A 16,745-nucleotide genomic window follows, 5' to 3' on the forward strand; every position below is an offset into this window, starting at 1 on the left:
ATGAATGGAATGTTAAACCATAAATGTTGTTCTTTTTCATACTTTTTCATGAAGCCTTATCAAGTAAAAGAAAAAAAACCCAGATATACAAACTCACAACAGAGGAATCTAGAGTAGAATTAGTCATATATGTGTAATTCCTTTTAGCAGTTAGACTTATATACCGCTTCATAGGGCTTTCAGCCCTCTCTAAGCGGTTTACAGAGTCAGCATATTGCCCCCAGCAACAATCCGGGTCCTCATTTTACCCACCTCGGAAGGATGGAAGGCTGAGTCAACCCTGAGCCGGTGAGATTTGAACAGCCGAACTGCAGAACTGCAGTCAGCTGAAGTAGCCTGCAGTGCTGCATTTAACCACTGCGCCACTTCGGCTCTTAGTCACCAGTTTGAATCCTGACTTCTAACAGAGAAAATCATACATTATTGTTTCACAAAATTGTACTCGGTGGAAAGAAAGGAAACATACTTTGCAGTGCATACAACTGTTATAGAAGTATTGCTCCCAGAAGATATAGATATGCTTCTGTTATGTCCTGTGGTTTCTTCTCCTTCACATTCTTGTTTTTCAACGATTAAACTTTCAGACTGTTCAATTGTAGAATTATTACAATCTCCAGTATTGCTTAGATATGTACATTCACCTTTTACAAAAACAAAACAAAACCAATCAAATATTCCAACTAGAGCTAATGAGCAGTGTAATAAGTTTTAAAAACTGGATGTATAATTTACCTGCATCAGGGACAGTCAATGCTGATGCTGTTTTCCAGCACACCTGGTTCTTTTCTGGTAACTGAAGACAGAACTGCTTCTCTTTATCCCAGCCACATAATTTGCAGCTAATTAAAGAATGCTCTGTTTCCCCTTTGTTCCTAAAATAATAGCACCACTTTCCATCTCAATATTTAAATATATTATATACAAGAAATGATATCTCAAGTTATTTTATTTTTATTACATTTATATAGGTAGCCCTTGACTTATGACCATCACTGGAGCCAGTAATCCAGTTTCAGTCATTACAGCCATAGGTCAAGAAAACCCATGGAAGTCTTTTTTGCAGTGATTATTAAGTGAACCAATTCATCTCAATGAACACTTTTATTTTGCTGGAAACGATCACCACAAATTGTGATCACATGAACATAGAACACCAGGACCAGTTGTGAAGCTGACCAGCCCAACATGTATCGTTGTACAGGGTAGGGTGGGTGGCACAACAATTTAGGACAAGGATGCTTTGTGGCCCATAAGGCATCTGTTCCACAGCTATTATATTTTCAACTGGTTGAAAGTCAAGTTTATTTGTACATTTTTAATACGATCATAAATAATTCTAGAGTGGTAAGAAAATACACTATGACAGTTTTATCCTTTATCCTACCAATATGATGACAAGAAACTGTATCCCTATAATGGTAAGAGACTATATCCAATGAAGTCGTTCCATTTGAAGGAATTTTCAGAAGGCCACTATTAATACTAATAAAGTTAGTACTAATACTAATAAACTTAAAATACTAATAAAGTTAGCTTAGACTGTGGTTATGTTTATATATTCAAAGCCTGTATTTTGCATGTAGCTTTAAGTGAATTGTAAAAAGAACAAACCTTGCCTGTGACTTTTGGACCAATTAGTAAAAACACACACAGTAGAAAAAACATTTTTTTCCATGCATAAACACAGCATTTCTTTTCAGTTTGCCTGGTGCACAGAGCACTGGCATTTTTTCTGTGCTAGGAAATCATTATAAGTGCTTGCTAAACATATAAAGCACTTTAATTGTTCCTTGTCTTTCTCAAGAGGAAAGATGCAAGACAACCAAATTGGAACTTCATTGTTGGACTTCCACTTTGTCCTGTATACTTTACTAGACAGGGAAAAGCTCATGGGTAGCTCAGCCTTGGACATTAGAGTAAGCTGTGGGTTTAAGTTATGATAAACATTTTAAAAGAAAAATCTAGGCAATAACAAAATTAACTTACTCTATCCAGATTTCCATATTTTTGCTCGCTCCTAATTTGACTTTTCCAAAATTTGTCATTTTTGAAACTTCGAGTCCTTCTTTATCTTTCAATAAATTTTCATTTGGCTCATTGAGATTTATGTCTTGCGACAGCAATGATCTGAAATATTAATTGATAATATCTTTAATAAAGTTATTCAAATCAATTTTATTCATTGCATCCATGCAATTGGTATGTTAGCTGTTAGTACGCAGCTAACATACACTTTCATCCAGCATATTTAAAAAAACAAACCCTAATATGGACCAAACTTTGAAAAAGCAAATAAAAACATTATCATAATAATTATATTTTATGTAATGCCATTTTAAAATATATTTTATTAAAAACAAGTTCTTAACAAATAGATAGAAAACATATTTGACTGCTGATTGTGAATGTATTTTGGACAACCCCAAACCAAAACAGATTTCTTATACAACGACTAATCTGAAACTACTGAAAATTAGAAAAAAGTCAGTTTGATCTAGTGGTTACGGTTCCAGGCAATGAACCAGGAGATTGAGTTTTAGTTCCATTTTAGGCATAAAAGTCCTGTGGATGACTTTGTCTCTTAGCCCAACCCACCTCACAGAGGTGTTGTTGTGAAGAGAATAGAAGGCAGGAGTAATAGCAGTGGTGTGTTCCTATCGGTTCGGACTGGTTTGGCGGAACCAGTAGTGGTTTGGCAGCCTGGGTCGCTGGAACCAGCAGTGACCCAGGCCTGCCATGGTTTTTGAGTTCTGCGCATGCGCAGAACAATTTTAATTGCACTGTGCATATGTGCGCAGCATGCACCAAGCGCTCGTGTGGCATGCACACAAGCAAAACGGCAGTAGTGCTTGCCGGAACCCACCCCTGAGTAATAGAATGTTCACCACTTTGAATTATTTTTAAAAAATAATAAAGACTGGATAAAAAAGTCTTTAAAAGCCCTGGGAAAAATACTATTTAAAACTCCTTTTATTTTTCATATCAGCTCATAATATAGTCTTGAATCTGTGGGGGAATAAATATGAATAGTAAATATTAAGGAGTGAAAATTTTGAAAGTTTGCTTACAAAAATCCTTTAAATCGCTTTGCTGTTAGCATGAACTATCCTTGAGTAATAAAATAAATAAGGATAACAAACATGTTACTTTTAGCTATCTCAAACAAAAACCATAAGATGGAACGGAACAAAACGGAACAGAACAGATGCTATTTTACTCAGTATCACACTTATTTTCAAGAACTGTAGGAGGACTTTATAAACTTGAATTAAATAATTTTGTTAAGAATTATAAAAACTGCATTACCGATTTTTGTCTGCTGGAGCCATGCAAAATGCTCTCCAACTATAACATGACTGGTTACTCTCCACAACCACAACATTGACAAGATCATTTTTATGGGGTAAATAATCCTCAGGAAGAGTCAGAAAATCCAGACTGAAATATATACTGTTGTCTATAACACCAGTTCTTCCATACATATTGGAAATATGAACCTGCAATAATTGTAGTTATCATTAGATTAAATAAGAGTATAAACAACTATAATTTGATGCCCCAATATGTGTGAATGATATACTTAGTAGGTACTAATTAAGAACTCCTGATAAGCAAAAATGATAAAATACACTTGCATTTCCTGTGGCTTGTTTAGCCTTATTTGTGAAGGAGTAGCTTGTTTGTCTTCTAATACAGTTTATGATACAGGTTTTGGTACTGTATCCAAATTACCAGTAGTCCTTGACTTATGACCACAATTGACTCCAACATTTCTGTTGCTAAGAGAGACATTTGTTAAGTGAGTTTTGCCCCGTTTTATCACCTTGCTTGCCACTGTCGTTAAGTGAATAATTGCAGCTGATAAGTTGCAGAAGTAACATGGTTGTTAAGTGAATGGCTTCTCCACCCTCAGAAATTAGGGTAGACTTGGGAGTAAAGTCACAGGTGGAAGATGATTGGCCCCTCCCATAGGAAATAAAAGAGGAGCAAAAGGGGAGTGGGCTTATGCAGGAAACAATTCATTTGTTCAGTTGTTAAGATTCATTTCAGGAGTGTAAAGATCTGTCTGTGAATCTCAGGGACTCTGTACCCAATCTTTCCTTGCACAGCACCTCATTTGGAAAATATTTACATGGCAGATTTCCAAGATATATAAGGTCTGTAGCCATAAATATTCCTTTGAAAGACTGTTTACCAGGCCTTGCTGAATGTGAATGAGAAGAATTTACATTTGTTTAATAAAATGGGTTTTGTTAGGACCAGGACTCTGCTTTTTGAGGAAGCCTAGATCAGAACAAGGCAGTTCTTGATTTACAACCAGTCACTTAGCAGTTCAAGTTACAACGAACTTGAAAAAAATACTTTGACCCATCCTCAAAGTTATGGCTGCTATACCATCCTTGGGGGTCAGATAACCACATTTTGAGCGCTTGGCATCTGGTTTGCAGTTATGACTGGTTACAGTATCCTGTCGTTTTGCCACCTTCGGGCAAAAAATTACCTATTGGATAAGCTGTACTTGGACTTATGACCATGTGATTCACTTCGTGAATGCAGTGACTTGCTAAAGGATCAGTGTAAAAATGGGCATAAAATCAAGTCTGGTTATGTGGTAACTCAACTTATGACTGCAAAGACAAAATTCTGGGCTCGATTGTGGTCGTACGTCAAGGACTACCTGTAGAGGCTGAGGCTACTACTGGACATGTCCTGTTTACAGGTCATTGTTTCAGGATTACCAATATGAACTTTAATCTTTAAAAAAACATTTCATATTCTTAGAAAAAATTTTTTACACCACAACAGACTTTCTAATAATTTAACTGCCAGGTTTCTCCCTTCCTCTCAAAATTTTAATCTTGTTAGAGGATAAAGACCATTTCTTTTTAGACTTGCACTTTAATGCTTCCACAAGTTGAAAAAGGTTTTATTGCAACAAAGAGATTTCATGGCTACTGGACAGAATCAGAATTATTCTAAGCTATCTGAATCAAGGCAGTTCCTATAGTGTCTACTGATTTCTCCTCCCACCACCCATTACAGCGATTGAAATACCTGCAGGGTCTTCCAATGTAGTAACACGTACCTTGTCAATTCTTTTAAACCGTAAGGGCTTTACAGATATGGCTTCACTTGTCCATGTTGTTGGGTCGACAATATATTCAGCTTGCACCAAATCTCCTTTACAAGGATAAAAGTCTTAAAAGATAAAATAAAAAGCAGTAATTCCGAATCTGTTAAAAAGGGAAGGCTTCAAGGCTGTATAAAATAGCCCTGCTTGATTTTGTGGAGCTCCTTGATTCTGACATGAAGCTATGACACAATTTGGAAAAGCTGAGTGCTTTCCCACAACTTCTCCAATCGGAGCTGACTACTTAATTTTGATACAGAGTGTAGCTTGACTAAACTGCATCACAGAAACAATTTGGTCAAAGGCTCCACTAAAATGATGTATCCCTTCCAGACTTTGCACGTAAGCCGTGTTTCCCCGAAAATGAGACCCTGTCTTATATATTTTTTGCCACCAAAAAAGGCACAAAGTCTTATTTTCGGGAGGAGGGATGTCGTCCACTGACTTACCTCACTCGCATGTGTCACCCCTGACCTCCTTTTTGCTGTCAGAAGCAAAACAAATAGTGATTAAGGAACTAAAAAAAGGAGGGAAATAATGTAAAAGACCTAAAAGGGGAATGGGAAAAACAGGAAGACAATTGGGGAAAAGAGATAGGAGGTGGAATGGATAGTTCTGGAATTAGACAGTAGGAAAGGGCAGAGTTGGGAGGAAAAGTTAGATTACATAGTCAAATAGAGGGAATAAAAGACCTAAGGGACAAATATGGGAGGAAATTTTTTTTTAAAAAGATTAATGGTTCGGATGCGGGTAAGAGATGATGGATAAGCAAAAATAGAGTAAAATAATATTTTTATGAATATATTTCAATAATGTGTATTAATATCAGAACTATACAGGTTGTATTATTATTTTAGCAGTGTGATAGATATCAGGATAATATTTTAATATAAATGGATATGAAGAATTGTAAAAATAGATTTTGAATGACTGTACTACTAAATATGTATAAAAATATGAACAATAGTAGAAGGTTAGAACAATCATTGGCGATTAGGGAAATATACATAAATATATATTAATCTAAATAAGTGTATTAATAGTAGAATTATATGGATTGAAAAACTGGAAAGAATATGAATAAAAATACCCTAAATGTATACATGATTGTGATTGATATTAAAACTGTATAAGGAGACATTGAATAATTGAAGAATGAAGGCTGGAACTTTGATTTAACTAAGGAAATATGAACAACAAAATACGTGGAAAACACACATCTTTGAACATTATAGCGATATGAAAGGGGGAAAATGTTAAAATAAGGATAGAAAATAGTGGGGAATAATAATAATTATATATTAATATGTTAAAATATACAAAAGGACAAAAATGGTTCAGCAATAAAAGGTGATAACAAAAGGCATGTATAAATAATATGAAATAATTGAAATGAAATGCAATGTTTAGGAATAAGATTATTATGTTTACGTGTACTGAAATGTATGTTACCCAGTTACCACACCATTCATGCATTGATATGTATAAAGAACATAAAAAATAAAAATTTGACTGGAAAGTCTTGCCGGCTGCAGCAAAAGAAATGGGCCAAGGTGTGCGAGGCCTGACTGCAAATATATGAAGTTAAGTAGTAGGGCAGCTCCATCCCCCCATCCCCACCCTAGTTTAATTTTTACCCATGCACCCTGGAGTAGGCGAGGTCTTAATTATGGCTTATTTTGGGGGTAGGGCTTTATTGGGCACACATGTAAAAATCAAGCTAGCTTACTTTCTGAGTAGGTTGCATTTTTGGGGAAACACGAACATATATACTACATTTTATACCATACTGTAATTTAGCCAAATGTTGGATTACAAAAGAAAACAACTAAAGATATGTACTTCCGCAGTCAATACATATTTTAATCACATTTACAAGTAAGCAAGCTGTTCAAGAGATAAATATATATTTTTCTGTGAGCAAGTATTTCTTTAACTTGGCCATCAAGTATTCCCGCAATCATATGATTGTGATCTGGGCATTTGGGGTTTGGCTTGCAATTATAACATCGCCATAATTGTGTGTAACAGTCATAATTGTAACTTCTGTCCTTACCTGCCAGCTTTCCACAAGCAAATTCAATGGAGAAGCCATCAGGAAGTTGAAGTCACAGTCATGTGAAATTCTTACTTTATGATGGCAAATGAGATTGCCATCGCTAAATGTTGTGGTCACGTGATTTCATGCTTTATGAGAGTGTCGTTTAGCAATGACAATTCTGTTCCCAAATACTGCTGTTAACTGAGGATGATTATCTGTACCTAACCCAATATACCATCTGAAACTTAAAATTGTAGCTTTTTAAAAAAAAAAAACTTTCAAAGGAAATATACAGGTTACCTTTACAAACTACCTTCATAGAGAAAGAGGTTTGATTGATGTAGCCGCTAACTCCAGTGAACTTTGTAATACTGCCAATGAGCGTTTTAACATTTGCATCCCCTGTACTTATGTTGTTATCATCCCATTTTTCACAGATGCTTTCTACCTGCAAAAAGGAACAAATCAACGTTTATTGTTGATGATATTTCTGTTGGGATGAGTGCAACCCTTTTAAAAACATTTCTGGTATCATTCTAAAGACAAAAACAAGGAACTGAACACTAGATCAATAAAATGATAGGTAATCAAGCACAACCAAAAGTTGAGAATATTCTTTAAACCAAGTAATTTCCAGACATGTGAGACGATTGCAATTTCTAGACAGTCATGGAATTGAGCAGGCAGCTCTAAGGCAGTCAAGCTCCCACATATACAAAATAGGAATCAGTAAGTTGCAGCTTATCATCGAGAGAATGGATGCAGATATACTTGAGAAACACACTGAACATGTGAATTAAATCATTTCACAACACATCAAGTTTACATCATATCCTGCAGACAGATCTACAGCACTGAAGATAAAAGTAGAAACTGCTTAAGATATCTGAAGAGCTTAGTTTTTATTTCATCTATGCAATCAAAGCTTTTGCATCTTCTTCAAATCCCTTGACACAAGACAGCAGGCACTCAAGCTAAGGACACAATTATTAAGGTAAAACTAAAGGTTTCCCTGTCCAGTTGTGTCCAACTCTAAGGGGTGGTACTCATCTGTTTCTTAGCTGAGGGAGCCAGTGTTGTCTGAAGAGATTCCGTGGTAATGTGGCCAGCATGACTATACATCACACAGAATACTGTTCCCTTCCCACTGAAGCGGTACCTATTTATTTACTTGTACTTGCTTGCTTTCAAACTGCTAGGGTTGGCAGGAGTTGGGCAAGTAACTGGAGCACACCCTGTCATGTGGCGCTTGGATCAGGCTGTCAGACAAACTCAGCATTTTAAAATGTTGAGCCATTGCATCAGTATTAAGTAGATACCATAAATGATAAATGACAACTGGATGTGAAATGAAAAAGGGTATAGATCCTTTAGCTTCCAATCTAAAAAAGGGAATATATTTTCTAACACTTGACAAAATCTGGAAGGCAAGTGAAGTATTTCAGTACCTTATCACAATATGCATCTAAGCCACTGAGAAATAATTTGCCAAGACAGCTAAGATTTTAAACCAGGTAGGAAAGCATGGCTCCCATTACACTCATTGATCATTCATGCTAACAGACTAAATCTTGCTTAACTAGTACAGATATATTTGTGAGATGCAAGGGAAATTAGACCTATTATTCTAGTGTCTTATTTAGGTCTTGTTGGAACAGATAAAATGGACACTTATTTCCCCTTCTTAAAACAGTCCCTCAGATCTAGAATATACTGCAACAGTACTGCATTAATACTGTACAATGTATTAATATTTTATCTGCATGATAAAACTCTGAAATTAGTAGTCTTACTTAAAATTTTGGTACCTATAATCTTTCTTCCTTGAGGATTGTATGGAAGACTGTTTTTTCACATTATGAAATGCCTTCAAGTCAATGTGTCAAGAATGAAAAAGAATTGATCAAATATAGGCTGCTAATTATATCCTATCATTTCACCTGTGTGTTTCTCTCTCTACTGGATGCTGTTCTGCTTGGCGACTTTTCTGCATTTGTCCACACCCTTGCTCCTCACCTCCATTTATCTATTTAAAATGATTGCAGCAAACTTTTGAAGGCAGTCTTATCTAAAACCTATTATACTTTTACTTTCCAATGAAGGCAACAGCAAAATCTTTTATTTGCTTATTAATTCAAATTGACTGAACTTCAACTTGTGTACTAGTTCTGCCCCCTACTGGACTTCCTCCAGTATTCATCTATCTACAGTGTTAGTGCTTTCCTATGATTATTATTATTATACAGACTCTTACTTGTATTTTTCATTTCTGTCTTATCTAGAATGATACTTTTTGTAGAATGAACAAAAATTCAGTGTTTGGAGGCACGGTCCCAGACAACTGCTACTCCTATTATGTCCGGGGGAAAAGGAACGCCAAATGATTAAAAAGCACAAATAACCAACTCACAAGTGTAAATAATTGTTAATCATCAAGTCATGTAAATGATTGTTAATCATTTACACTGTTTTGTTTTTTGTGCTTCTTTTTAATCATACTTGTTTCTTATCAGAAAGTTTTGACGCAGGTATTCCTCTTTTCTGACAATTTCTTTTTGAAAGTATCTCATCCAGACATTATTCTGCATGTCTGAATTTGAAATATCTTCCCTGATTCACCTTATTTTCTGATTACCAATGATTACCATTGTTGGTCATAGAAGGGGTTGCACTGCCCCGGTTGGACTTGTGGTTTCTCTTGGATTCAAAATTCTTGCTTCAGCAGTTGGCAGTCATGGCCAGGAGGGCCTTTGCAGAATTGCGAGTCATGTGCCAATTATGCCCATTCCTGGACTAATGTGCCCTTCTCACAGTCGCTCACTCCCTGATCATCTCGTTTGGACTATTGTAATGCATGGATGTCTTGGAAGAGCATCAGTTGGTTCAAAATGCAATGGGCCAGTTTTGCACAAGACTCGATATGTGCATGTGTCACCTCTTTTGTGGAGCTGCAATGATTGCTGATTTACTTTCAGGTGCAATTCAAGGTGCTGGTGATCACCTTCAAAGAATTCTAATTCTTCTAATTCTATTCTGTTCTGTTCTATTCTATTCTTGCCTCAGGCATGAAAAAAATCAGCTGGGTACCTTCTCAGCTCAACACATTTCACAGGATTATTGTTGCGGGAAAAACTTAAGGAGGGAGGAATAAGGGTGTGTTCAATGCCTTGATTTGTATATGAAAGTAAATGGTGTGTGTGTGTAAATAAAACAGGCAGAGGCAGCCTGGTGTTCTGGGAGTCCTCCACAAATCTCTGTGTTTGCCAGTAACGGTAGCCACTAAGCAGTGGAAAGAGCCTTCTTGAAGGAATGCTGGCAGCCTATGCAAGATGAACTGTACTGACTGGAGCTGAAGGTGCTTCTTTCTCAACTCTGCTGCTGTGGCAGGAGGCTGGAACAAGCTATTGGTATGGCCTTTGAAGTTGAGGTTCAAAAAATTTCCAACTGGAACTTGAGATACTCTTTCCTTTTGGGGCTTTCTACTCCTGTCCTCTGTTTCTCCCTTCCATCTTACTACTGGCAGTGAAGTACCTTGCAAGTCCATGCAAGAAGAAGAACTGTGTGGGTGAGTTTTGGGCTTGCTTGTTTTCTTCTTTGGTCCATATCACAGACTCCTTGTTATAACTCCGAAGCCTCCTTCAGTGGTCCAATTTGAGAAACCACTATTTTAAACAATTAAAGCTTAAGAAGCATCTCCAGTTATTTTAACCTCACCCTGATTGCTCTAAATCCATGAGATATTTTATCTTCTTCAACGTGAGCTATTACTCTCTGCCCGACTTGCAGTGGCACACTCCTTATCACAGCATCCTTGGTGAAGCAAATTAAATCATCGATCATCCCATAATCCGGACAAAATCTTGTTATTACACCTTCTATTGTTTTTATCTCCTTGTCATCTAAAAAAAGGAAAAATTTCTGTCAATACTAAACAAATCTGTGCAGGCTAGAAAAAAATTGCTTTAAAACTTATTTTTCTTTGTGTTAAAGCACACATGGTGAGTTGTTTTTGATAGATCACTTTTTGCAAAGCGGTTTTTACAAATGAGAACAGCACATAAAATATTACCGGTACAACACTTTTTCAATTAAAATCTCCCTTTTATGTTCACAGAATCAAATGTCCGCCCTATATCATATAATATGAATTGCTAAGCAACTTAACGATTATCAACAATAAGATTTTTTCATAATGTTTGAATTGAAAAACATTGCACTTTCACAATAAAAAATGAAAAAATTCCTTGTAGTATCATTCCACAATTTGGCACCAGAACTGAAACAAATCAAAATCTAATAATTCTATTTTGCTTGCTTGAAAGAAGTTATGATACTATCTTGAATTTACTCAGCAATGAGTATGGTAGGAAGTAAACTATCCTGTTTCATTCAATTGTACAGTCAGTGTTCTTGCAGGGATTTTTTTGTTCCCTGAATTGTCAAGCACCTCACACCTTATATGCAAATTGTCAACAATATTCTAAATCTCTATATATTCTTATTTTCCAAGCATGAGGGGTTTTATGGACTTTCTGAAAATGTTCTCTAGTTTATTATGCATTGTAAGTCACTGTACGATATCGTCAAAAGTACATCTGCTTGTACAAACATGTTAGACAGACTTTCAATTAGCTAGAAAGTTCACACTGACAATACAGAAATTAATATGAATCCTAGAAGGCGGTGGAATTTCCCCCCAAACAAAAATACCACCCAAGAAGATGAAAGGCTAATAGTTTCAGAAACATCAAACAAGCCAAGTATATACAGCTCCACCTTTTTAGACAGATCTTCCTTAAGAGGAGGCAGAAGAATTTATATAAACAAATTTTGTGTAACATCACTGTTATCTGAACTTTTACTTATATAAAACATTCAAAGACTTCTAAGCAAGTGTTAAAATTTCACTAGTTAGCCTACTCATTTATTTTTGATTTTTTTTCATCCCCCTAAAAAATTTAAGATGGTGAACATGCCTGATACTGGTAGTCTTCGATTTACAACAGTTCATTTACTGACTGTTTGAAGTTACAATGGCACTGAAAAAAGTGACTGATGGCTGTGTTTCACACTTACGACCATTGCAGTATCTTCATGACCATGAGATCAAAATTCAGATGTTTGACAACTAGTATGTATTTATGACTGTTGCAGTGACCCTGGGGGGCCGTGTGATTCTCTTTTGTGACCTTCTGACAAGCAAAGTCAATGGGGAAGCCAGATTGGCTTTAACAACTGTGATACTAACTTAACAACTCAAGTGATTCAGATAACAACTGTGGCAATAAAGATTGTTAAATGAGCTGAATTGTGGTCGTAGGTTGAGGACTAAACTGTACTCCTTCCATCTCCAATTTTCCCAACCAATAATGGTGATTGTAGTGGTTTGGACTAAGAGAGACTGGCCCAAAGTTACCCAGAGGGTTTTTGTGCCTAAGGCAGGACCAGAATTAACAGCCTCCTGGTTTATAGCATGATATCTTAACTACTAAACCAAACTGACTCTCAATATATATCCTTATATCAAGGCAACGAGGCAATGTGTTATACTGCATTTATTCATCAAACACAGCAACACAAATGAATGAAGAAATGCATGTAAATCACTTCATGTATCTTGATCACAAATATATTGCTAAGAAATCTGATCTACTTGAATCATGTTATGAATTAACTGGACACATATTTTGCCAGCACTGATTTTTATTCTTATTCATTTACTAGATTTATGTCTCTCCTTTTTTGGAGGCGCTTAAGGCAACTTACCGAGCATTTTTACACAATTCCCCAAAGAACATTGTAAGGATGGCTGAGCAGAGAAAATCAGTCAATGAGTTTCTTGGCTTTAGTTGGGCTTCTTAAGGGTATAACCCAATATCTTAACAGTTACATTTTTGTAGCTGAAAATTTGCAAAGCTTCTGTGATCACAAAATGGTTATTAAAGGTAAAGTTTTCAACCAATCAAATCAAATCTCTCATGACGTTTTTTTCTGGAACTAATATGGAAGCTCCTTAACCCAGCTTTCTTTCAGTATCATTTATCCTTTCTCCAGGACATATGTGGTTGCTAAAGTCACTTCCTCCACTATACTACAACATGACTTGTAATGTTTAAACACAACTACAATTTAAACCCTGCAATACCCTACAAAGCCTATTCTACACTAATGGCTTCCAAAGCCAATTAATCCCCAAAACTAAACTATTTCAGTTTAATTTTACTTTTTAAAGTGACAGAAATCTATTCTTTTTACTGCTACAGAGTAGCTTTGTTGGGAATTGTTTCTCAAGGAATATTCCTTAAAGTATTCTAAAATTAAAGTTCTTGATTTGGGATAGGCAATCTTGAATCCCTTAAAGCGTTTAGATTAATTTTCCCTCCCACTCTATTATCAAGAATACTGGGGAGGATAGACTGCCTTCTCTAATTTAGATTTAAATTCAGACTCCCCGTTAAGAATATGTACTTCTATTATTCTGAGAAAAACAGTATTCACAGCTTCTAGTTCAAGAACATCAGCCATGTGGGATGCAGTAATATTACAGTTCTAAGAACTGTATTTCTTAGAAATATACTTACTAAAAGCTAGTAAACATTACGTGACAAATAAGACAGGTTATGCAACAATTATGCAACAAGCAGATTATATCCAAAAATAATAAAAAATTTAAATGCCAAAGTATTTCTTAGAAAGTAAGAGACAGTCTGAGAAAATAACAATGAAGTATCTTTATTGTTGTTAAATTTTGTTTTTAATAAAGTTATGTTCAAAAATACAAATGTTAGGAAATTTGCTTCTGCACGTCCGGATAAGAATTGCATATAACTAGTGTATTCAAATATGTCTTTTAAAAAGTTTGCATTTAACACTATCTCCCAATAAAAATCTAATTAGGTTTTTGGAGGTGATTATTTCCTAATTTTTGTCATTCATACAAATGTATTAGGGCGGATAAAAATCAATAATTCTTTTTTAAAAATGGATTTTTAAAAATGTAAATTGGATTTTTAAAATTTTTATCAAATTTATTTTAATAAAATGCTTTTAAAGTAAAAATCCATCTAAAGATAATTTTCGATTTAAGATACATTAATAATTTAGTTTATTCAGCCTGAAATGGAGCTTAGTTATGTAAGATGAGGCTGTTTATTCTGCAATATTGGGACTGGGTGAGTCAACAGCTGGTCAGAGGAGCTGCTGTTGTGGGACAGATGATTTAAATCAAGGCTTTTTACTAGTGATTTAAATCAACTGTATTTAAATCAAATCCACTATGAAATGTATTAATATCATGAAGCCTTGTGTGGCCTAAGGGCAGTATACCTGAGAGAATATTTGTTTCCAATTGTTTCTGGCCCTCAGTACATTATAGCAGAGTGGACATGCTCTAGATGCCCCCAATTAAATATTGCCATCTTGTGGGATCAAGGAAGCATGCTCTTTCTGTCACAGCCTCTGGAATAGCACTTTGGCTTGGTCCCTCTGAGGCCCAAGTCTCAGTAAGGCAGGGGGCTGCTTCTTCTTGAACTCCCTCTACTTGCCGATCCCTACCCCTTCTCTGCCCTTATGCCCCGCACAATGGCACTCCTTGGTTGTGGTGATGGTGGCAGTACCAGAGCTGAAGTACAGGCCTGGTGCTTTCAGCAATCTCAGCTGGCCCTCATTGCTGCAAGGCCTCTATTTCAGCCAGCAGCATTGCTGGTGCCTCTTCTGAGCCTGAAACCACATGCCACAACCAGCCAGGCATATTCTTCTCCAAATCATGTGTGCCGTTTTCCAAACTGTGAGGACATGTACAATTTGCAGAATGGTGTTTGAAGTCTCGGGGAAAAAGGCTTAGTGCAGCAAGCAGCTGTTTTACATAGGGCCGGGCTGAGTATGCCTCATCAGCAGTGGGAGGAAGCCAGTTATGGCCAGCTGAGTGTGGTACAGCCAGCGAAGCACAAAGAACTTTCTGCTGCGGTGGCTGGCTGCAGGGTTTGAGGCAGCACTCAATAGTGGCTGTAGTGGTACTAGGGCTGAAATAGAAACTCTGGTGGAGGTGGCTGACGGAAACTGTTGAAGGGCCTCAGCCTCTACTTCAGCCCTACTGCCACTGATGCTACTGCCACATGGCACTGTGCAGAACAGTCAAAACAACAGAGATGGGCAGGTGGGGAAGCACCCTGAGGTCATAAACACAGGCAGGTTATCAAGCACCCAATTCTGATCATGTGACCAAGGGGTGCTGCGACAGCTATAACTTTGGGGAACAGGCATAAATATAAAGAAGGGTAATGACTCTTTGATCTTCATATTACGCTGGACAGAAAACACCGTATTTTGTAAAGAGCCAAAGATTCCCCAGTCTTGATCAGAAAGCAATCCAATGCGGTTGGTGTTGCATTAGGATTAGGTTAACTGGGAAAACCGAACTGTAATCTTCACAACACCGCAAATCCATTATTTGGGGTGAAATCATTTTCAGACCATGCTGGTTAGCCCTTAAGAGTTGTTGTGGAGATAACATTTGGGGGCAGACCATCAAAAAAGCAGTGGCACAGTGGTTAGAGTGCAGCACTGCAGTATTTCAGCTGATTGCTAGCTGCAGTTCAAATCTCACCGGCTCAAGGTTGACTCAGCTTTCCGAGGTGGGTAAAATGAGGACCCAGATTATTGGGGGCAATAGCCTGACTCTGTAAACCGCTTAGAGGGGGCTGTAAAAGCACTATGAAGTTGTATATAAGTATAAGTGCTATTGCTATCCTATATGCCACCTTTAACTCTGAAATGTTATAAATGCAACCAATTAATACACCATCTAACCCAGTGGTTCTCAACCTGTGGATAGGGACCTCTTTGGGGGTCAAACCACCCTTTCACGGGCTCCCCTAAGACCATCAGAAAGCACATATTTTTGAAAAAATACAGAAAACATAAAATAATTTTATGATTGGGGGGTCACCACAACATGAGAAACTGTATTAAAGGGTCGGGATAATAGGAAGGTTGAGACCCACTGGTCTACTGGGAAAACCAAAATCTCTTGCACAACCAAATGAAAAAAAAAGAAGAGTTTAATTGCATTTGGGCGGTGGGTGGGATTTTCCAAGCCACCCAGTCTTCGGGAGTGGTGGCCATAGCAAATCTATTAACTTAATATAGTAATAAAATTATTAAAAATAATAAATAATACAAAATCTATTAATCTATTCAGTTGAATTCCTGTAGGCCTAACAGTTCGCCTATCAAGCTCTTATTTTTCCTAAGTTTTAGCACAGAAAAGCGTGATACGAATTTGCTCCCACTTTGCCCTTTTTTTTTTAAAACCATCCAAGCAATTATTATTAGTCCAAGGGGGGAAAAAAACACCAAGTGACCTCCGTTCTTCTACCTCGGGCCGACTGAGACGCCTCTTCGACCTCCTGCTCGGCGTTCCGCCAGAAAAACGAAAAGCCCTTGGACAAAAGCTGGATCATTTCACCCCAAGCCTCCAGACACACCCAGCAAGGCCTCCTCCAGGCGCACTAAAACCCTGCGAACGACGCCACGTGCCTCCCAACTCCTTTTCTCCGCCGCGCGCCGTCTGTC

At 37.0% G+C, this 16,745-nt stretch overlaps 1 protein-coding gene across 1 annotated transcript in view; it reads right to left on the reverse strand.

Annotated features, from left to right (window-relative positions):
• MOV10L1 (Mov10 like RNA helicase 1) overlaps positions 1-16,686 on the reverse strand; it is a 47,532-nt gene extending 30,846 nt beyond the window's left edge. The window contains exons 1-8 of the mRNA XM_087722558.1: positions 16,549-16,686; positions 10,887-11,071; positions 7,473-7,620; positions 5,087-5,199; positions 3,307-3,497; positions 1,987-2,127; positions 733-872; positions 467-641 (exon numbers count right to left, since the gene is read on the reverse strand). Of these exons, the coding sequence (XP_087578684.1) occupies positions 467-641; positions 733-872; positions 1,987-2,127; positions 3,307-3,497; positions 5,087-5,199; positions 7,473-7,620; positions 10,887-11,071; positions 16,549-16,633 (1,178 nt within the window). The 5' untranslated portion in view covers positions 16,634-16,686. The remainder of the gene's footprint in view (positions 1-466; positions 642-732; positions 873-1,986; positions 2,128-3,306; positions 3,498-5,086; positions 5,200-7,472; positions 7,621-10,886; positions 11,072-16,548) is intronic.
• Positions 16,687-16,745: the final 59 nt, after the last annotated feature.

This window comes from Thamnophis sirtalis, unplaced genomic scaffold (genome assembly GCF_051295495.1).
Source record: "Thamnophis sirtalis isolate CommonGarterSnake01/CBP01778 unplaced genomic scaffold, rThaSir2_p1.2 scaffold_9, whole genome shotgun sequence".
NCBI lineage: Eukaryota > Metazoa > Chordata > Lepidosauria > Squamata > Natricidae > Thamnophis > Thamnophis sirtalis.